At 44.4% G+C, this 23,103-nt stretch overlaps 1 protein-coding gene across 5 annotated transcripts in view; it reads right to left on the bottom strand.

The window, feature by feature from the left end:
* LOC146830605 (ly6/PLAUR domain-containing protein 2-like) overlaps positions 1-23,103 on the bottom strand; it is a 254,480-nt gene that overhangs the window by 60,676 nt on the left and 170,701 nt on the right. For 2 of the 5 annotated variants that reach the window (XM_085604793.1, XM_085604794.1), the window contains exon 1: positions 22,198-22,418. The exons of 2 other annotated variants lie outside the window; for them this stretch is intronic. In XM_085604793.1, the coding sequence (XP_085460919.1) occupies positions 22,198-22,294 (97 nt within the window). In that variant the 5' untranslated portion in view covers positions 22,295-22,418. Of the gene's footprint in view, positions 1-22,197; positions 22,419-23,103 lie in introns of those variants that run through there. One more of the 5 variants, XM_085604795.1, reaches the window with a different exon arrangement.

The following is a 23,103-nucleotide window of genomic DNA, read 5'->3' as shown; positions in this document are numbered from 1 at the left end:
CTGCCAATGAGATATTCCAGAGAACTTCGTGCTACAGCCTTGACCGCCGTGGTGATTGCTAAGGCGAAGTTCCAGCCCAATGCCGACAGGGTATTTGTGCTACAGTAACGACCACCACAACACCCAGGTGGCTGTTAGGGCTATTCCAACAGACACCCGCAATACTCTGCCCGGCTCCCCACAGCCCCTTCCACCGCGAATAGAATTCTTGGTGCTGGACTAAGAAGGTAACTCTTTCAGCGGGATTAACCCAGTCCCTGGAATCAACCCACAGTCCATTTATTGAATTTTTGCCTTTCTACGTATCTCACACACTAGATAGCCACAACTGGTGCTTTGAGATTTTTGGCATTATTTTCACTTAAATCTTTAAAATTCATAACTCCAGTTCCACTGATTGGATTTTTGTTGTTTTGGTGGCTAATTATTTATTAACCTTTGCTCTATTTCGTCTAAATTGGAGTGGGATTTTTCTTGTGTTATGTTTACACATTACCTCTAAGGTAAGCCTGGCTGCTCTGTGCAAAGCTACCAGAGGGTTGAGCACAGCTTAATTTGGGGTTTGTTTGTGACTTCACTCTGACAAACCTTGTGGTTGCTACTTCAGAAGGGTTTCACCCTCACAACCAGTAACCCAAATTCTTACACTACCGTAAGACCAGCCTTCTTGAGTATACTCAACACTGTCCTCAACAGCTTATCAAGCACCTTCATGTGTGACCCGCAAACCAACATATCATCCTGAAAATAAGCTATTGAAGGAGCACCTTCCAACAATCGATGCAACACAGCCAAAGCTGCTGCCAGCACAAACGTCATTCTTAAGAAATGGTAGCTGACCTCAGGTGTTACAAATAAAACAATATAACTAGACATTAAAACCAGCATCAGATAATAAGCAAAGGACACATCCAAGATTGAACACCCTTCGATATCTCCTACCACTGCTAGTATTTCAAAAACATTGGGCAAGGAAAGATTGTCCTCCTAAATGCTATTGTTCAACTCTCCAAAGTTTATGGGCATTTTCAACTTTACATTCTGCTTACATGTCAACACAACTGGACTCATCGAGTCCATTGTTTCAAAAGGGTCAATTATGTCTGTCTCATTCTTCAGTGGATATCTTAATTCTGATGCTCTGAACAATTGGTGGAAATCCTTTTTGAGCATCTCAGTTCCTCCTAAACACTTCAGGAAACACATTTATTTCTGAACCACTGGTCACTAGATGTGCTGCATCGTGCAGTACTATACGATATCCAAACTCTGCTATTCTCTACATACAACAGGGTTTCCATTTATTCATGACATACACCCATCCTTGGGTCACCCTTTCGTTGTAGTTAAACATCATTAAAAAATATCCTACCTCTTAAACACCACACCTTTGAACTTGTTGAAGATATCCATGTCTATTAAAGGGACAAAGAACACAAATCGCCACATGTATATCTCAAAACTTTGTATTCTCACTGTTCCCCCTACAGGATGATGTGAAACCAACCTGCTATGTGCATATCCTTCATACTCTGGCTCCACGGCACCCACCACCAAAACCTAGTCATCATCTTCATTACTTTCCACTTCATCTAATTGCACAGTATTTACAGTCTCCTTTCCGCTCTCAGGTTAAAACTTACACACCCTTGAAAAGTGCCATACATTCTTGCACATGTAGCATATTAATTTAGCAGCAGAACAAATATTAAATGGTGCTAAATGTTTCACACAACCACATCTAAAACATAATTCGTCACAATCACTATCCTTGAATATTTTTAAGCTCACTCCATTTTTTGTTTTGTTTCATCCTATGCACAATATGTGTTTCCTCATCATCCTCTGTGTCAAGCCTTCTTGTTCTTCATTTAATAGGATATAGGACCAGGGACCGTATTATAAATTGTGTCCGGGGGGTGCAATGGGCTTGAACACATGCTTTGTGCACCCCAGGGCATAGTGGTATTACAGAAGTGGCTGCATATGCTTCTGCGTCCTCTTCTGTAATACTGGAGGCACTGGGTCACATGTAGCGCCAGAGCTATCATGAGAGTGTGTTACCTCATTTGCATGGGGAAATGGCCCCATGTAAATGAAGGAATCACTATGCCTCTGACCCGTGATGTATTATGGTTGCAGAGGCAAACAACCCCTTAATAGGTGCACTAAAAATGTGTCACTAAAATGTGGTTCACTTTCAGTGCACCTCCTCAAAGCAGCCCTTTGGAGGGGAGAAAGAGGGTCCCAGGTGGGTGCAGTCACTCACTACATCTGCCTGGAAGGGGATCTCTCTTTTCTCTTCTAAGTGCATGCAGCATGCCACCTGTGCTGTGAAACACAGAGCGGCTTTAAGGCAGTTGCTCCATATTTCACTTGAATGCACTGCCCCAAGGGCAGCACGAGTTTGCGGCTGCCCTGGGGGCTGTTGATTTTTTCTAACAGGGTGTACTGTCCCTATTTGCACTGGGCACACCTTTTGGGAGATGTGCCATGGTACAAACAGGGAAAGTGTGCCAATATCATAATACGGTCCCAGATATATGACTAATTGCTTGCAAAATATAGGTTGCAAATTGCCAATGGGACTACTTCCTTTTTACAAATAGGTTACTACCTGCTTCGAGGTGTCTGTAAAATTTCAATATTTCTAGACTGGATGTTGGTTGCAAAAACATTGATACATATAATACCAGTTCTGCATTTGAAAGCTGTGCCTACAACATGCTCCGTCCAGATGCCAAATTGGTATCCATTCTTACTCCCATTTTGGGAGCTACGAAAACTCTCCTGATTCCTAAAATGGGATTACTACATAAAAAAAGCATTTTAACAGTTATAAACATCGGACTGGAGCATTTGCAACCGTTGAAATGCTTAGTGCTTCTGGCTCTTAGCTCTTTTCAGTATCATGATTTGCTTGCTATACATTTTGTAATATTTGCTGCTTCTCAAGGCTAGGCATAATCCCACTTAATAACTTTTCCATTATCTTTAATATGCTGGTTTTATTAATCAATTGATCTCTTTTGATTATTCCGTGGAGTTCTTTTAATAATTTCAATGCAACTAAAGTGAATAAAGCTGTCACATAAAGGTCTACTTTTCACCACACAAATTTGCATGCGGGAAACATGTATGTCTCTCTACTACAGTGTCCAATTTCTTCCAATAATTTTCTGAACCTGCCTCATGTTTTCCTCCTTCCATGAAGCCACTCACATGGCTTCTTTGGTACAGGCAGAGTTTTGAATATTTCTCTACCTTTCTCTCTTAAGTTATATTTTGACTTGGCTACAAAAACATCAGCTCCTACAGCTTCTAAATATGCATATGTTTTAAGGGCCTACTTTCAATCGCCCCTCTTCATCATCGGCTCACTAGAACCCTGTAAGAACATTGGTGGAGGTATCATAGCTTGCATCTTGAATGTAGAAAATACACCAGCAATAATGACAAGCATGCAATAATGAAAGTAGAAAAGATATATTCATATTTATATTCAACAGCAAACTAAAAGATATAGTCGGCGTTCTTTTACGCGTGGAATCACTAGAACAACATAAATGAATAAGTCCAGCACCACTGAGAGCCAACCACTGGTTCTACAACACCGTTCCATAGCAATCAAGGGAGTTATAACCCCATAGAATAAAATGTTAAAGTACATTAATTTAAATAGCTACAAAATATAAATCATAAAAATGTAATGTTGAAAAAATATATATAAATAGCATATATGTATTATTTATGTATAAAATTCTTTAATACTTTTTTTGCATAGTAAAACGAATGCATCAATAACTTTTATTAAATATAATTATATTCATTTCAAAAGTATACAAAATAGTTTACAATTATTAATGCATAGTAAAAAAGTATACTTTTGGTTTAGGTAGGAACATATTTTTTAGTTTAAAATTGAGAAAAATAATTTGAATGTAATTTAAGATGTTAACATTAATTAAAGATTTGTTTTGAAATGTAATTATTAATGCTGTAGCATTTTTTCTAAATATATACAAAATAATATTTAACATAAAATATTTTTACAATGTTTCAAATTTTAATAAACCTTTTCTTTAGCCTATACTTCATCATATTGCCAATAAAGCGTCTTAGTATTTAAAATACATGCAGCATGAGAAAAGTCCGGAAATTAGACTAAATCCAGAGTGTGCAGCAAATCAATGAGGCAGTACCCTTAGCAGAGACTGAAAAGAATGTTGCTTTCCCCCCAAATCAGGGATTTTTCTAATACATTTTGCAATGGGAAGCAATGGAAATCCTATAGTCAGCATGGGGTGAGCAAATGCATCAACACATTGTCAAATCACAATACAGCATTACTGAATGGCATATATAGCCACCATCTTAGCACTAGCCCCCTCAATGAATAATAATTAGTTCACTTTCACCTAAGGTCTTCGAAAGTGTCAGAACAATTATGGGTACATAAACAATGACATGTCTCATGAATGAATAACCTACTGTGAGCAAGCAGGAAGACCTTGAAAAGAATTAAAGCATGTCATCACAGGCATCACTGCACATTCTGCCGCGTGGGTTGTCAATGAGAAATAAGCAAGATGAGCCTAATGCTCCAAGAAACAAGACAGATTTGAGGCCAAATTGAGCCCTAGTTTTGCCTATGCCAGAAAAATATAGTACAGTATATTACAGCATTATCGCTTCAATCACAAAAGGAATCGGGTTAATACGCAAATATGATTCTAATCAGCAAATAGCTGCAAAACACCTATATTGAGTTAGAAGGTACTCCAGCCGTAATTATAGGCTTTCAACAAAAGCACATGAATGAGTTATGAGTAACTCAAAAGAGCAATCGTTGGCGGTGTACCAGAAAAAGGGGATGTTTGCAGGTGATGTAAGGTGAGTTTGAAAATGGCATTGACAAGAGTATGAGAGCCCTGGAGCAATAGGGAAGATCAGACAACATCTAAAAACCAGATGTTCTGGAACCAGGCAGTACACCAGGATCTTATGAGGTAAAGTGCCGGGGGGGGGGGGGGTAGAAGAGGGAAGAGAATACAACTCTGCAACAAGATAATTGTTTGTATTGATTTATTTACAAGTTTACTTATACATTTCTGTATTTGCTTGTTTATTTTTATTTGTTTGTTCATTTGTTTGTTGTTTTTTAGAACATGTACTCCATCTGGGTTAAAGAGTGGTGTACAGAGTGTTGGAATAATAAGCATAAGGTGAAAAACTATTTCTGAGTGCAATCAAAATTGTTTGAAGTAATACCTAAATCAATAATTGAGAGGAACAAAGCCTAGTTGAAAGTGCCTTTGCTATTACAAGAACAATGGAAGCATATACTACACTCTCTTGCAAAAGTTGTACCAACCTTTAATACACAAAGTAGAAACAGCATTGAGGTGAGACAGTAAGAGCAGAAGTACTAGCATGGTATTAAGTCACCAGAGCAATACAAGATTGGGGGTATTTCTGTCGTAACTTCCTGTTTGAGAGTGTTCACAAGATTAATGTAGCGGAATCATATGCAGGCATGATGAAAGAGGCGGATGTCTGATAAACTGGCATCTGATACAGAGAATATCAGCATTATGTGATCAGGTATGATGTAGGAGTAAATACTATAGGAATCTAATATGAGGAATTGTCATGGATAGGGAGGGTAGCAGAGTTAAATTAAAAATCTATTAGAATAGACCAGCATTCAGGAAGCAAAACGACTACAAATAAAGCAGTGAGAATGGGCCTTGTTCAATCTAAAAGATGTTTCTCCATAAGCAATTTCAGAAGGTATTTGAAAGCATGGGAAGAGGGGTGTTTCTGATGTGTACTGAAACAGTGTTCCAAATGATGGGAGCATATTCCATGAAGGATCTGTGCACTGCGAGCATCTTAAATTAAGGGTAACAGAAATATATTTTGTTTTGAGAGCCTGCAGACATGCATAACCATCATTTTTAATTATGCAAAGCGTGTTTATTTCAGACGTTATGTAGTTAACTTCTAGAACCTTTAGGCATATATTGACTGTGCAAATAGAGCATTTTCATCTGAGAGTAACCAATTGATTTGGTAGTGGGAGCAAGTTTTGGGCTAATATCGTTTTTATGGCATCTAACCAGATGTGTCTCCTGTTACAGTTTGGTTTGGGGAGAATAAGGGAAATTTGATAGTTGAGGAATTGAACTTTAGGAATGTCTAATCTATCCATCTAAGTATGGTGTGAAATGTTGGTTTGACAAAATAAACAGATTCAGGAGAATTCAACATGAGATGGATTTGGGTGTCGTCTGTTTACTAGTGATAGGATGCCCCTAAATCCTTGAGAAGTTCTCCGAGTGGCTCAAAATTTAGAAAGAAATGGGTGGCCAAATCATCAACCATCTAGACTAATCCTGTTTTTGAGAGTCTAAAAGAGCACATAGTGGACAATAGTATTGGTGCAGCACAAAGTTGCCTATTCTCTACACGTCATAGATCATGACAGAAAATGTAAATAGATACCTGATTGAAACTTGCACGTGTCTTACGTGACACAACTATGAATGAGACGACACACTCGACATTGCTATGAAAGAGTGCTTTCATTTTAGAATGTGTGAATTTATCCGAGTATTTAATCATGTAATTCAAATATTAATTTAGAGACTGTCCTTAATAAATAGACATACATTAGGATTGATTTAGAAATAAGCATTTGAATAAATGAGAAGAATTGTTTCCTTAACGTTATTGTGCTTTATGATTAACACATGGTTTATGAAGCCTAAACGTGCACAAAATTGCCTATGGAACCCTTTAGTGTCACAATTATTAGTTCCATGCCCTGGTCAAGTGTAACATATGATTTTAATACAAAATAAAATTAATTGTGCAATATATGTTTATGTTACACATAGGTACTTTTAAATATAGTTCTCAGTCACACCTACAATTGAGAAATGTGATTATTCATTGTATTCTAATACTTCATGACTAAATTACTAAAGAAAGTATAATCATTTATGTTTAATTGTGCACACGTAGATTAAACGTGCAACTCTTGATTTAATCGTTTTAAACTGTCATGATTCTGTGGGCCCTGTACTTTAACAAGCTGCATATTAATTTTCACTGTATGCTGTTTCTGCTGACTTAACCAATTCTCACAGGTGTTCACATGCATTGCTAATTTAGAATAGTTGCATTCTTGTATTAGCGATAGATGCATGCACTGGGAAAAGGACCTGATGGAGAGCACATAGGAACTGTAATGTTGATGAATACACAAGGGATCCCAAACCTGGGATGAAAAGGAGACGCTGTTCCCATTTGTAATGTGGGATTTTCGACAACTGTTGCAGCCTGCAAAGTGTGAACCTTTTTCGACAATTGATTTCTCAGAATGTTGCAACTAAAGGGGTGTTGATTCTGGTTTTACGGACTATAACCTACCATTTGCCCGGAATGAGAAGCTCAGACTTTCCTTTCCCTGAACGAGAGCTAAACTCTTGTCCCTGGACTCTCATCGACTTCCCTGCCAAACCCCTTCTGCAGCCCGATGAAGAGGTCTCCTTTAAGCCCTTTGCAGATCCTTTTCATGATTCTTAACTGCCCCTTAAATGGACTTTGAAACGTTTAGAGCTAAAATGATTCTTATGGACTCTACTTTAAGTGTGGCTGAGGCTGAGACTTAGTTGATGCCCTGGGGACTCTTGACAGAGCTCATGCAATGCAAATGCTTGTTCTTTCATACTTGTTGTGCCATGCTTTGCTTTATCATATTGAACTCTTTGACTACTGAGACTCATTAAACAACTGAATCAAGCAATAGAGCTGTGGTAATTTGCATAGCAGCTGTTGAGCTTCTTGTTTGTTTAATTCTGACTCACCTAAATTTCTTCAGGAGACTTGGTCTCCCTGTTGTCATGTGGTTTTTGTGTTATCTGGAACACAGCATGTGTGGTCCAAATTACACAGAAAGACAGTTGGCGCAGGCTTGATTAGGCAGCTTAATCCTGTATCTCCTGGAACTAATAAAATAAGGAACCTTACCGGAGTATCCTGTATCCGAGGGTTGGATCTGAAATGTACTGATGAATTTTCTCTTCTTAAACAATGCATAGCTTCAGCACCTGCCTTGTCTCCATTTGACACTTCTTGTGAATCTGTCATCATTTCGGATGCCAGCAACGTTGGTATTGGAGCAGTGCTTATGCAGGGGCATCTTGTCACCCTTACATTTGCATCAAGCCCTTAAGAGGTGCTTAAGATAAGTACTCCACACTTGAAAAAGAAACACTTGCTTGTTGGTGGGGCATTGAATATTTTCATAAGTATGTGTATGGTAAGGTATTTAAAGTTAGGACTGATCATCGTCCTTTGGTAGACTTATTTACAACTAAAGGGTGTGGGAAAGCAATGCCCAGAATCGCCAGATGGCAATACAAATTAGAAGAATTTCACTTCAAGGTAGAATATATTCCTGGGGTAAAAAATGTACTGGCTGACTGTTTGTCAAGATTGCCTGAGAAAGAGGATAGTGTCATTATCGACGATGGTGAATGCGAAAAAGTTGTATCCATATGTGAAGTGTATAATGGGTGCATAAAAGAAAATCAGTGGAGAACGTCGTGCAATAATGATGAGGATATTAGCAAACTTATGTCTTTTGTAAGAGCTTCCTGGCCCAAGAAAGCTGATTTGTCTCAAAGTCTATTACCTTTTTATCAGGTTGCACGAGAATTGTCCATTCAGGATGACATTTTGATGAGGGGTCTACAGTTGGTTGTGGCTCGTGATTTCATAGAAATTGTTTTAGATATGGCACGTGAAGGACATCCTGGTATGACCAGTATGAAGAGGAGAATTAGGAGTGAATTTTGGTGGCCTGCTGTTGACAGGTGCATTGAAAGAAAAGTTAGATCTTGTATTGAATGCAGTATTAGTGACAAATCACAAAAACACTTGTTTATCATCACTCACCTATTTCGAGACCCACACAAGTGTGGGAATGTGTGTCACTTGACATAGCTGGACCAATGTGTTTGGGTCATAATCCTTTGTATGCTATTGTTTTGATTGATCAATTGTCTGAGTGGCCTGAGGTTAAATTGGCCCCACAGGTTACCTCTAAAGTTGTTATTCAGTTTTTAAATGATGTATTTGAGAAGGAAGGTTTTCCTGATTCTTTACTAACTGACAATGGGGTGCAATTAACTTTTGTGGAAATTAAGTCATTTCTTGAGAGTCATGGTATCACACATAAGCGTTCTTCAGTTTACTATCCCCAAAGCAATGGAATTGTAGAAAGATGGATAGGAGTATTGAAAGAAGGATTACAGCTTGCCATTAGCAATGTAAAAAATTGCCATGATGCCATTAAAAAGTTACTTTGGAATTACAGGAACACACCCAGAAGTGAAGGGGATATATCTCCCTTTGAAAAATTGAGAGGTAGGAAGAATGTATGCAATTTGAGTCAGAGATGGATGAGGATCTAGTGTACACAGGTGATGTAATCAGCAAACCTGTTATAGATCATTCCAGTGTTATGGACAAAGTTTCAGACAATGTTTCCTCTTGTTCCTTGCAAGTCAATGATTGGGTGCGTGTGAAAAAAGGGAGAATTGTGAGGAAAGGTGAGTCTCGGTTTTCTGCTCCCATGAAGGTTTTTAGGGTTGGAAGACAAGTAGTGGAGTTGACCAATGGAAATGTTTGGAGTTTTTCCAAAGTTGTGAAAGTTCCAAAGTGGCTTTCTCCGAATGATGCTAACTATGGATTTCAGCCTTTTCATGACCACAAGGTACCGCGTGAAAATATGAACTGGCGGAAAGGTATTCATTGACATCCCATCTATGGGAGAAGTCATGTTGATGTGAGACAGACACCCATATAGTGCAAAGATTATCATATGACTGTATAAGTTTTATGTTATAAATGTTTTTTTTTTATTTATCCAATTCATTCATGTCTTGCTCTATTGTACTTGGAGTTTCATGATTACATGTTATACATTTCATTCAGCTTTCTGTATTCATTGAATTGTGTTAATGTTCTGTGAAGATGGGGGATGTGTGGTATCCTTCAGTTCTTAGGTGGAATCTGGAACACAGCATGTGTGGTCCAGATTCCTCAGAAGGACAGTTGGGCTCATGCTTGATTAGGCAGCTTAATCCTGTATCTCCTGGAACTAATAAAATAAGGAAACTTACCGGAGTATCCTGTAGTCTGTTCTTGAGGATTCTTCAGGTATCTCAATAGTATGCTGTTGAGAGTGATCTATCTGAACCTTTTTGCTAACTTGTAATAAATCCTGTTAAACTACCGATTCCTGGTCCTCATTGGGTAGTAAAATGATTGCACTGTTTAATGAAAGTACACCACTAGGGCACACAAGGAAGGTCTATCGGAGGACCAAGAGTAAGAGTATGTCATAAACGTGTGGGCCCAGAAAATGCTGGATCAGTATCATATGCATCTGTGAGAGCCAGAACAATGAGAAGGCCAGAGTGGCCTTGGTCAAAGAAACAGAGAATGTTACCTAACACAACTAGTGTTGCTGATTTTGTACTACGGCCCATCCTCAATTCGGGTTGGAACATATTGAGATGTTCATTATACCGGATGTGCTTTTAGTTGTGAAGCAACACATTTCTCAATGATCTAGGAAGGTAAGGCCGGAGATTCTCAAACACAGCGGGGCTGAGGTTCTTCTTTAAAGGAGTGGTTTGACAAAAGCATCCCTGAGACCCTGCAGCATTACACCATTATGGGAGGGAGGTGATATGTTAGTTATAGTTTTTTAGCCAGAGGAGGCAGGGCGGGATCTTCAGACTATGAAGAGGGCTAGTGTCGGAGACTGCAGAGAGATGGTCTTCCTCAGAGATTAAAGAGAATGGGCTCCCTGTGGTGGTTATGTTGGAGTAGTATGAGGAGGAAGAACCTATGCAATAGTCCTTTTTTACTTGTTCTGTGAATTTGCTAATTTTCCTTGGTTTAGAAAGTTCTTCTCTAATTTGGGTGATTTTTAATAAAGAACAAAGATGCAAATTCAGTGCATCTAGGTCATTTTGATTTAGCAGGCTTGTTTGGGACACAATGATTTCAAATAGTTTTCTGGGTATGCTCTTAACTGAGTTAATTTGGGAATTTGGGCAAGCAATGTTAGTGGAAAGGGCAGTGATTGGTACAGATTTTCATTACATTTTTAGCTGGTCATGGGAGATTGGTGTTTCTTTACCCTCCAAATTCTTTCAACTTCTCAAGGAAAGCATCTACTGATTCTTAGAACCATTTTGCTGATTTGTTTATATTCATTTTTTTTTAGATCAAGGAATGCACTCATCAGTGGTGTTTTTGAGAGTTAAAGCTGTGAAGGAAATATTAGTGTCAATATGGTCTAGAGGTAGGTCAGAAGAGGAGGAGTGGTCAACTCTCCCTGTCTAGTTTACTGTAAACTGAAGTCCAAGTGTATTTTCTTTTGTTTGAACGTAAGGGTTAGAAGGTTGGAGATGGAGAAAGGAATAAAGGAATAAGGAAGTGGCCAGTCGAGTCCAATTTGAATAGGTCAGAGGTTTGGATAGAGTTTTGCTTGGCACTAGTGAGATCAATAATTGATCCCTCACCTTGCATAAGTTTCAGACACTGTTGTGTAGGGTTATTGGCTGTTTAGTGCTTCTGACATGGTAGTGTATGTGAATGTATTCTACTTGTATTAAAGTCAACTAATAGGATAGAGTCAAACGTGAGAAGAAGGTACATGCATTCAATGATCTTAGTGATAAATGCAGAATGTTCTCCTAAGGTGATAGATTAAACCAAATTTCAGTTTGGTGATAATATGGACTTTGAGTTCAGCTTGCAGAAGTTCAAATGTTGGAGAGGGGATGACAGTACATTTAGGCCTCTTTTGTGGGTGATTTCCACTCCCTCTCCTGGTTTAAAGAGACAGGGCTTGATTTAGGAGTTGGTGTTTAATCTTTATCCATCAGGATGGGAGAGAAATTATGGCCTCCACCATGATGGACAAAGGACTGCTATGTTTATAGATCTCTGCTGGCCAAGCGGTGATCTCTGTACCTTCTGAGGAACTACTATCACTTTGGTTCCTCTAAAGGTACCAATTGTCTGGTGGACACCTGCCATCGGTTTTGCCAGCCACCCACCAAACGTTTTGTTTTTCAAAACCAAACATTATTTTAATTTTTCGGTCCGTTACTGTATGGACATATATTTTTTGTTAATCAGAATGCCCTCCCTAAATTACCTTGTTAAGGTGACCACATGACTCCATGTCACCACAGGAACTCATATTCCCATCTTGGGCTTTCAGTTAGCAATCCAGTACATTCAGGCAGCTGTATTCTTTATTAACTTTAAAAGAACAATTTAGTCTAAAGGTCTATATTACAAGCCTTTGCAGAGAGAACTGGGCTGGAAACAGAGCAGGTGAATCGGTGTCACTGGATTCCCATACACATATCTGGAAAAGCTCATACATTGTGGGTGCATATCATGTGACATTTACACAGAGTGCTCAAAATTTGTGGGAGTCTAGGTGGCTCTAGCTGTATTTACATATGGGCGGGGAGTGCTTCAACCTGCCACAGGATCATATACACTACATGGATAGGCCTGATCAAAACTGCTATGAAATTAACCTAACAAATCGCAGTTATCCTTCGAGACAATCACGGTGATTGTTTGGGCACCATGAAACTCACACAAATTTCTCTTAATTCGAAAGCCTCCCTGGAAAATTAGGACAAGCCAGCTGATCCTGTCTCCTGGGCCACCGGCTTGCCAAACAATGTTCTAGTGTTCTGGGAGGCAGCATCTATGAAAGTGGGGTAAATTCCGAGCTATCTGGTGATATTTTGGTGTCGTTGATGAGACATATTTTACACCACCTCTTTCTCTATAGGCATGTAAATTGTTCACTGCTACTCCCTTTATTTTGGTTACACTCCATGTAGAAAATAGTTGAATGAATGGATATCAAGATGGTAGGGTAAAGGCTGGCTGCTATCATCGTTCTGAGACCTAGAGTAACGTCTAAATCCAGGAAGGTCCAGCTCAGTCTTTCACTCTTCTAAGGTCAATGAATCAAATACCTTCATATTGGGTAATAATACTATCTGCTATAAAACTGCAACATCGGGGTGTTGCTTGATATACTAAGAATACATTGATTTCCTATTTATATCACAAACTATCATGCAGCAGTGATTGAAAATTCTTTAAAATAAAATAATATTTGGGAAGTATTATTATAAACAGAGAATCACAAGCACATCAGCGAAAAGCCGGGAGCAGGGGCAAACTACTTTTTAAAATTATTGTGTTTTTATATTGTGTTTTTAACTGGCATCTTCACCTACCAGCATCTCTTGGCTTCCCACAAACAGCGCTACTCGCTGCAACGATTCCCTTCCTTCAGCCGCCATTCCCGAGGGCGAGGCGAGACACGCCCCCTCGGCTGGCCACGCCCCCCCGCCATACCTACAAATAGAGCGCGCCGGTGCCAGGCGTCGCATTTACGATTGGCTCCTGAGGCGAAAAGTCAGGAGCAGGGGCAAACTACTTTTTAAAATTATTGTGTTTTTATATTGTGTTTTTAACTGGCATCTTCACCTACCAGCATCTCTTGGCTTCCCACAAACAGCGCTACTCGCTGCAACGATTCCCTTCCTTCAGCCGCCATTCCCGAGGGCGAGGCGAGACACGCCCCCTCGGCTGGCCACGCCCCCCGCCATACCTACAAATAGAGCACGCCGGTGCCAGGCGTCGCATTTACGATTGGCTCCTGAGGCGAAAAGCCGGGAGCAGGGGCAAACTACTTTTTAAAATTATTGTGTTTTTATATTGTGTTTTTAACTGGCATCTTCACCTACCAGCATCTCTTGGCTTCCCACAAACAGCGCTACTCGCTGCAACGATTCCCTTCCTTCAGCCGCCATTCCCGAGGGCGAGGCGAGACACGCCCCCTCGGCTGGCCACGCCCCCCCGCCATACCTACAAATAGAGCGCGCCGGTGCCAGGCGTCGCATTTACGATTGGCTCCTGAGGCGAAAAGCCGGGAGCAGGGGCAAACTACTTTTTAAAATTATTGTGTTTTTATATTGTGTTTTTAACTGGCATCTTCACCTACCAGCATCTCTTGGCTTCCCACAAACAGCGCTACTCGCTGCAACGATTCCCTTCCTTCAGCCGCCATTCCCGAGGGCGAGGCGAGACACGCCCCCTCGGCTGGCCACGCCCCCCCGCCATACCTACAAATAGAGCGCGCCGGTGCCAGGCGTCGCATTTACGATTGGCTCCTGAGGCGAAAAGTCAGGAGCAGGGGCAAACTACTTTTTAAAATTATTGTGTTTTTATATTGTGTTTTTAACTGGCATCTTCACCTACCAGCATCTCTTGGCTTCCCACAAACAGCGCTACTCGCTGCAACGATTCCCTTCCTTCAGCCGCCATTCCCGAGGGCGAGGCGAGACACGCCCCCTCGGCTGGCCACGCCCCCCCCGCCATACCTACAAATAGAGCACGCCGGTGCCAGGCGTCGCATTTACGATTGGCTCCTGAGGCGAAAAGCCGGGAGCAGGGGCAAACTACTTTTTAAAATTATTGTGTTTTTATATTGTGTTTTTAACTGGCATCTTCACCTACCAGCATCTCTTGGCTTCCCACAAACAGCGCTACTCGCTGCAACGATTCCCTTCCTTCAGCCGCCATTCCCGAGGGCGAGGCGAGACACGCCCCCTCGGCTGGCCACGCCCCCCCCGCCATACCTACAAATAGAGCGCGCCGGTGCCAGGCGTCGCATTTACGATTGGCTCCTGAGGCGAAGAGCAGGGGCAAACTACTTTTTAAAATTATTGTGTTTTTATATTGTGTTTTTAACTGGCATCTTCACCTACCAGCATCTCTTGGCTTCCCACAAACAGCGCTACTCGCTGCAACGATTCCCTTCCTTCAGCCGCCATTCCCGAGGGCGAGGCGAGACACGCCCCCTCGGCTGGCCACGCCCCCCCGCCATACCTACAAATAGAGCGCGCCGGTGCCAGGCGTCGCATTTACGATTGGCTCCTGAGGCGAAAAGCCGGGAGCAGGGGCAAACTACTTTTTAAAATTATTGTGTTTTTATATTGTGTTTTTAACTGGCATCTTCACCTACCAGCATCTCTTGGCTTCCCACAAACAGCGCTACTCGCTGCAACGATTCCCTGCCTTCAGCCGCCATTCCCGAGGGCGAGGTGAGACACGCCCCCTCGGCTGGCCACGCCCCCTCCAACCTCCCGACCCACCGGCATAAAGCATGTGTCTTAGTGGGAAGCGCAGCGGACGAGCGCAGCGGGCGCGACTTTTGCGCGCCGAAGGCGCGCCTAAGGCAAGCCCGTCTGCGCCCGTCCGCGGCCGGACGGGGCTAGGGGCACGACATTATGCCAAAATGATGTCTTATTCCTCAAAAGAACTCATCGCCCTTCAAGGCCACTGGCCACTTCCCGATCCCATCCGCAGGCTCGTCTCCGCATTAGGCCTCGATTCTTCCTCTTCCTCCCCCACGACACCACACCCTCCGTTGCATACCCCCCCGTCACCATGTCCCCTCCCACCCGACCCTCACCCCACTACCCCGCCTTTGTCTGTATTCCTACTCAACACCAGGTCAGCGGTCAAGCACCACCACGAGCTGTTCGTCCTACTCGATTCAGAGAAACCTGACCTACTGCTCCTGACCGAAACCTGGTATTGTGATTCCTCCCTTCCTGTTCTCCTGGCCACCCTACCCCCCTCCTATGTGGCCTTACGTGCCGACCGCCCAGCAGGCAGGGCCGGTGGTGGGGTCGCCTTAATCGCCCGGTCGGAATTTAACTTTCAATCACTTCCCTTTTCCCCTATCCCCTCTGCTGACTTTTTGGTTGTCCGTTCTCTTCTATCCTCCCCTCCTATTATTTGCCTTTTAATGTACCGCCCCCCTCAGCCTTCGCCCTCATTCCTACCAGCATTTCAAGACCTGTTGGCCAACTTGGTGGTCAACTACGCCTCGGTCTTGGTGCTGGGAGACTTCAATTATTGGCCCTCAGACCCACATGAGTGTACGGCCTCTAAAGAATTCACAGAATCTCTCCTGTCTCTCAACTTTGCTCCGCATATAACTGTCCCTACTCACTCCCATGGGCATATACTCGACCAGGTCTGGTCCCTCAACCTCCCAGTGGCTTCGGCAGCAGTCTCTCCCTGCCCCTGGTCTGACCATGCCCTCATTTCCCTCTCCATTCTCCGCAACCCGGTATCAAAAACTCCGCATGCCAAAAACACCTGGGCGCGGAACTGGAACAAACTGGATTTTCCCTCCCTGACCTCTCTGCTTCGAAACTCCACTCCCACCCTCTTCGGCTTATCATCTACCTCTCAAGCCAAGGCCATAAACACCTGGCTGGCTGGTGGCTGTGATTCAGTGGCTCCCTTACGTCGCATTTCCATTCGTCGACCTAAGGATTCCAACAGATGGTTTAACGACCACCTGAAAGAGCTTAAACTGAGCGTCCGACGGGCGGAGAGGCAATGGAGGAAAAATTACTGTCCTTTATCAAAAACTCACTTCCTCACATCACTGGCCAAATATAAAATAGCAATTCTCGCCGCAAAAACCACCCATTTCTCTGCAAAAATAACGTCCGCTGAAAATAAACCCAGGGAAATTTTTGGCATAGTGAATGACCTGGCATTCTCAGATCGAACCTTACCCCAAATCCCCCCCTCCCAGCCTCTTTGTGATCAACTTAACGCCTACTTCCTGGATAAGATTGTTACCATCAAGGCCAACATTCCACCACCTTCACCTGCATTCGTTGATTCTTCCCCTCCCACCGTTCAATGCCCTCTCACCTCCATTCCCCCCCTTTCTCAGGAATCATTTCTGGAGATCCTTCCCAAAGTGAAGTCGGGGTCTCCGGCGGATGTCTGCCCGGCACGTATTCTGCAGCAAATTTACTCCTGCTGTTCTGAACCCCCCATCGCCTTCCTCAACAGCTCCCTAGCACAGGGTGTAGTGCCCCCCGCGCTAAAGGCAGCTACTATAGTACCCATTTTGAAGAAACCTGGCGTGGACCCTTCCATCTCGGCCAACTATCGCCCCATCTCCTTGCTGCCCTTCTTGGGCAAGGTGATGGAACGCCACGTCACCGTGGTACTCAGCGCCCATATTGAGACCAATGGGGGGCTGGCATCTCGCCAGGCCGGTTTCCGTCCCAGACATTCGACTGAATCGGTTGTGGTCTCAGTCCTAGACAACCTCAGAAAGGGTATGGATGATAACAAACACCAGGCACTGGTCCTCCTTGACTTGTCCGCCGCCTTTGACACGGTGGACCATACCATCTTACTGTCCCGTGTCAGGGCGGCTGGAATCGGGGGATCAGCCCTGGTTTGGCTCTCCTCCTTTCTGAGGGACCGCACCCAGGCAGTGCGGCTAGGCGTCTTCTCTGCCACTCCCCTCCCTGTCACTTGCGGCGTTCCCCAGGGATCCTCTCTTTCCCCCCTGCTTTTTAATCTCTATATCTTCCCTCTTATCTTCGCGCTTCAGCAGCTGGAGGTCACCGTGTACAACTACGCGGATGATCTCCAGCTCATCTTTGATCTGTCCTCCTCTCCCCTTTCTGTCTCTAATTTCCAGTCTACCATGACATTCATCAGGGACTGGATGAACCACAACCACCTTAAGCTGAACCCGGATAAAACCGAGTTGGTTCTCACCGGTGGTTCATCCAGCCCCTGGAACTCTGTTTTTTGGCCCCCCTCTCTTGGGCCCGCACCTTCCCCCTCAACCACGGTCAAAACACTGGGTGTCAAAATGAATAATCAGCTCACCCTTCACCCACAAATCAGCTCCGTGGTCTCCTCTTGTTTCCTCACTCTCCGCACCATCCGCTCTGTTTCCCGCTTCTTTTCCCCTCAGGCACTCAAGATCATCATGGCCGCCCTGGTGATATCAAAGCTGGATTATGCCAACGCCCTCTATCATGGCATTCCAGCTTACAGCCTGCGAAGACTTCAGTCGATCCAGAACCAGGCGGCCCGGCTGGTTTACGGCCTCCCACGCTATCACCATTCCACCCCCCTTCTCAGGGAGCTTCACTGGCTTCCCGTAAAAGAACGCTCCCTTTTTAAGACGGGCTGCATGGTCTTCCAGGCCCGCCAAGGCACTGCCCCCGCCTTTATCTCTTCTTTAATAAAACCCTATGTTTCCACAAGAGAGCTCCGGTCTTCCTCTAAGTCCCTTCTTCAGATCCCCCGCTTCACACGTAAAAAGTGGGGTGGGGCCAACTTCTCCACCTTGGCTCCAACATTCTGGAACTCCCTTCCTGACCATCTCCGTTCTGCTACCCAGTACCTCTCTTTTCGCAAAGATTTAAAAACCTTCCTCTTCAATCAGGCTTTCCCCGCTTAGCTCTTCATTCTTATCACTCTTGTCTTTTCCCTCAGTTGCCGATCCTGCCTACTAGCGCCAAGAAACCGAATGGTGTACGCTGCGCTTTAGAAATGTTTTAAATTAGAAATCAGGGCTGTAACATGTATACAACCTTATAGGATGGCGTATGGCATTTCTTTTCCAAGCTGTTTGGGGACAATGTAGTGCACATGGTGCATCTTTTGACATATTAGGCCATTAACATTGTATAAGGAAACAGGCTTTTTGCAGGCTTGCCCACACTTGTGCCTCCTTTTTGCCCACTAATTACTGTAGTAATGACTTTGAAATACCTTGAGACTGGCTAAACAGGACTCAGTGCATGTGCTCTGGCCATTAAATGGTGCATGTTTAATTGGCTTGTCCCCAATTGGCATAGCCCAACTTACTTGTAAGTCCCTATTATATAGGGCATGGGGTACCTATGGCATGTAAGTTAAAGCATCTCTCGTGGATTGCAGCATTTGTTGTGCCACCACTAGTACGACAAGGTAAAACATGACTCCCACTCTGGCCACAGACTGGAAGGGCGTTTTAAAACTGCTAACTCAACTTTGCCATTGAAAGTAATTTCAAAGCTCAAACCTCCCTTTTTAATATATGCAAGTCACCCCTAAGGTAGGCCTTGTGAGCCCTAAGGCGGGGTGCTGTCTGTCAAAAAGTGGAACATGTACTTTTCAATGCTCAAGCGGTAAAACTAAATTGTCTTTTTTATTTTTCCTGTGGAAAGGCTGGTAGCCCCATTGGCAAGTGCAGAGTTACAGGCTGGCATTTCACCCCTGCTAATGTCTGATTGGGACTACTAAAGTTGATACTGTAAGCTATCAAAATAATCAGTGGTTGAATCGAGTTTAATGTTACTGATGGGCAAAGTGCAACTTTAGAAGTTTCCACTTTAGTTGCCCAAGATTTCCAGTGCCCGTTCACTGTTGTGCACGGGGTCTGTTCTGCAGACCGCTTTCTTCCCTTCTGGGAAGGCATGCTAATGACTCCTAGGACAGGACACAGGGTCCTGCTCAGAGAGAGGTGTTACCTCCCTCCCATAGGCAGCCACATGGGTGTTAGCCCAAAGCGAAACCTTCAAATGAGAAGGTCACATGGGGCACATGGGGAAACGCTTGGCAGAGGGGCTGCTCTGTTATCGAGGTAGACAGGTTGGCACGAGGGACAGGGAAGGGGAAGTCAGTTGTCAAACATGTTTTTCCACAAGTGTGTAGCCTGGAACTGCATGAAGACTGCTTCTCCAGCCAAGGTAACTGTTTCTGAGGAACTTTGTGTTCCCTGCCAGAGTTGGTCACCCTTGCCTCTGCGGCCTATGGTTGGTGGCCGAGGGGGTACCTAGGGTGCCCCGTGTACAGGGTGCAGGGTTTTACACACACACCCATTTCCTTATGGGAGCCTGTATTACTGCTGGTTTACGGCCCTCACACATGCTCCCATAGAGAAATGTAAGTATCCGACCGAACAGTGTTCGGTCGCATCATAATCAGGAGGTCGGTCAGTCCAGAGACCGAGATGGTGTCAGTTAGAGGCAACTCCAACCGACATCGCAATAAGCCCTATAGGGTCCGTTTCAATGGAAAATGTGCTTTCCATAAATGACAGTGTGTTACCAGACTATTTTAGAAATATATGTGTTGCAGTGTGCTCCAAAATTCACCACCAGCTACATACCACACTCCTGAATGGTAGACTCTCATGAGCTACACTGTTGTCATTGCGACAATTGGATGTTTTGCAATCCTTATGACTTCATTGATGTAACACTGATGGCACCCCCCACTCTGCAAATAGTTTCAGCACCACTGAATAGATCTTCTGCACCATTTCTCACTCAGACTGCTCTCGAGGCAGAAACTTCATCAATAGGTTTCTATGACAGAGTTTTAAGCACCTGCACAGTGAAAATGCACTTAAAGCAGAGAGTAGGAAGTGGGCAAGGGAATGGGGGAATGACGTTCCCAAGCTTTATTAATTTGATCAAAATTTTTTCCATACTTTTTGTTTATGTTCCTAGATGGTTGAATTGCATTGTAAGGGGAGTGAAGTGAGAGAAGGGAGAGGTAGCATACGAAGAAATAAGCCTTCATCTCTAAGGTAACTACTACCTGAAAGGAATGTAAATATGTTCAATTGGTTAATCAGCAAATCAGTGACCTTCTGTTTAAACTTACAACCATTTGAAGTCCTCGCAATAACCAACCAATCAGTCCTACTAGAAAAAGGAATTTCCCACAAATGAATTCAAGTTTAATTTACTTTTCATTTAAGGTGTGTGCATTATATTTGATATACCTTAAGCTGTAGGTGAAAGGCCAACAAAAATATTACAGAATATTGTGTTCTTTTAGCCATACCTCTGGCCCGCCCCACACTTGCTTACCATGCCCCATTGTACAAAGGATTACAGTTCCCATACTTTTCTTTATCTACTTCGACCACTAATTTAAAGGCACTCTCACACACAATCAATAAATCCATGCATACCACACTGTCCTTATACAGATCTGCGATGCAGAGTTTCAGGCAGTCCCATAGCTGCCAAGTTTTCAGATTGCTTATGCGTGACATTTCCATGGTTTCAGTGTACTGTGAATGACATTCAACAACCAAATGTGTGACAGTTTGAACAAGACTTTTTCATGAGTAAAACCAAGCACTGAAGTGCATGGAAAGCAATGAATAACAGAAATCACTTCTCACCCATGCCCTGGGGCTATGTCTGGCCAGGCCCCATGGGGCCTGCGGAAGGGGTCAGCAGGACGCGAGACGCTTCAGGCAGCGAGCAAACCCTGGCCTGCCTAGTGCCAAGAAAACGTACAAATACAAACCTACAGCCCACGACCGCCTCTCCTCCATAGTGAGCACTGTGAGAGGGGGTTGCTCGTTATACCGGAAGGGCCCCAGGCAGTTCTTTCACTAGCAGTGGGTGTGGCAAATTAAAAACAAAGTTGCAGCCGGCCATCTGGCTCCAAGCCAATATGATAATCTCCTGACCTTTGTGCGGTGTCGGAAAACAACAAGGCAATGCTGGCACCACCATAGCTGCCAAGGTTTCAGATTTCTATTTGTGACATTTTCATAATGTCAGTGTGTTAGAACCGGGGTCTCCAGTTGGCCAGAGCCTGCACCCAAGTCCAAGTAGGGACCACCGATTCCGACAAGGTAGCTTGGCGCGAGGCAGGTAGGCACGCACGAGGCAATGTGTAAAGTAGTTGTGCAGCACGCATCCACCCTGACAGAGTAAAAGCACTCAAAAAAGGACACCACACCTGTTTTTATATCAAGATGAAAGAAGCTTTATCTAAAACTTTGGCAAGATTCAAAATGGCAAAAACCCACTCTTGGTAATCAAGGTTTCTCAGTAACAGAAATGTCGGTGGGCAAGTTAGGTCAATAGACACAACATGCACTGGTTTTCAGGGCTTCCCTTGGACTGTTTTAACGTCTCCAATACAATGTCTCTGAGGAGGTTGCCCCTCAAGCTTCGTGGTACACGTCTCTTAAATGCGAAGGTCTGGGGCAAACAACGACAGCTTCCAAACGTAGGGAACTAATTCCGGTCCCTCTGTAGGGGCGTGTTTCTACCACCTGGGGGCAGGAGATGTGAAGTTAATTGGCCCCAGTAGTTTGGCCCACATCCCACTCGGCAGGCGCGCGGTTACGGAGCTGCCATTCCACACATTACTCAGTCCCCGGAAGCCCCGCTTCTATCAAGAATAGCCTCCCGCCCGGGATGTTACCTGGCGCTGGGGAGGGGGGCCGAGGCTCCTCTGGTCTCTCCTTGCGATCTGGGCAAAGGCGGCTGCCCCCGCCCTGCGACCAACTTGGGCTCAGCATCTCCCTCTTCCTCCGAGGTCTGGCACGGCCCTCCCCACTGGATGCTGACGTCAGCGGGGGCGCGCCTCAATGGAATCCCGGTTGCCAGGGGATGCTTCCCGCGAGCACCAATCCCAGCGTGGCGCTCTCCTGGTGTCGCTGGGGATTCCTCGCGGTGCTGCCCGGGTCTGCAGCTATGATTTCGAGGCACCAGCACCTCGGGTGGCAATACCGTTGGGGACCCGGGTCTGCAGCGGTGATTTCAAGGCAACACAGCGCGTCATCCTCACTGCCCTTCGCTCCCACAGCTCCTGCTGACCCTGGGCACACTCAGCGCTTTCTCCGCAGCACTGCAGCTCACCAGGCAGTCGGGGGCCTGGGCCAGCGGTGGTCTTGAGCACACAGCGCTTCACCTCCACGGCGCTACACAGCCACAGCGCTGTAGCAGACTCCAGGTCAGTTACCTCGGGCAGGGTTGCAGTGACAGTCCATGCAGTTGGTTCAGAGTCCCATGATCAGGCAGTCAGTTAGCCTGGATGGTGGAGACACACTGGGGATGGTATCCCTGGTTCCCCTCCCACAGGGCAAGGTCAGCAGGCCGGCAGGGTAACTCAGCTAACTTGGCGCAGAAGTTCCTAGGCTCAGTCAGCCTCAGTAGTGTAGCAATCCCCCTAGCTCAGCAGCCGTCACTCCAGCGGAGAGTTCCCAGGTCCAGTAGTGTAACAGCGATCTGGGGTTCCCTCCCTTCCTTGTATACCCTTAAGTCAGGTGACCAAAAAGGCGGCAAGTTCTGGGGGCAACCTGGGGGGTTGGAAGGTTCTGGAAGAATC

Source organism: Triturus cristatus, chromosome 5_1 (assembly GCF_964204655.1).
Source record: "Triturus cristatus chromosome 5_1, aTriCri1.1, whole genome shotgun sequence".
Classification (NCBI taxonomy): Eukaryota; Metazoa; Chordata; class Amphibia; order Caudata; family Salamandridae; genus Triturus; species Triturus cristatus.
Note: the sequence above shows the minus strand (reverse complement) of the source record. Positions and strands in the feature narration are given on the sequence as shown.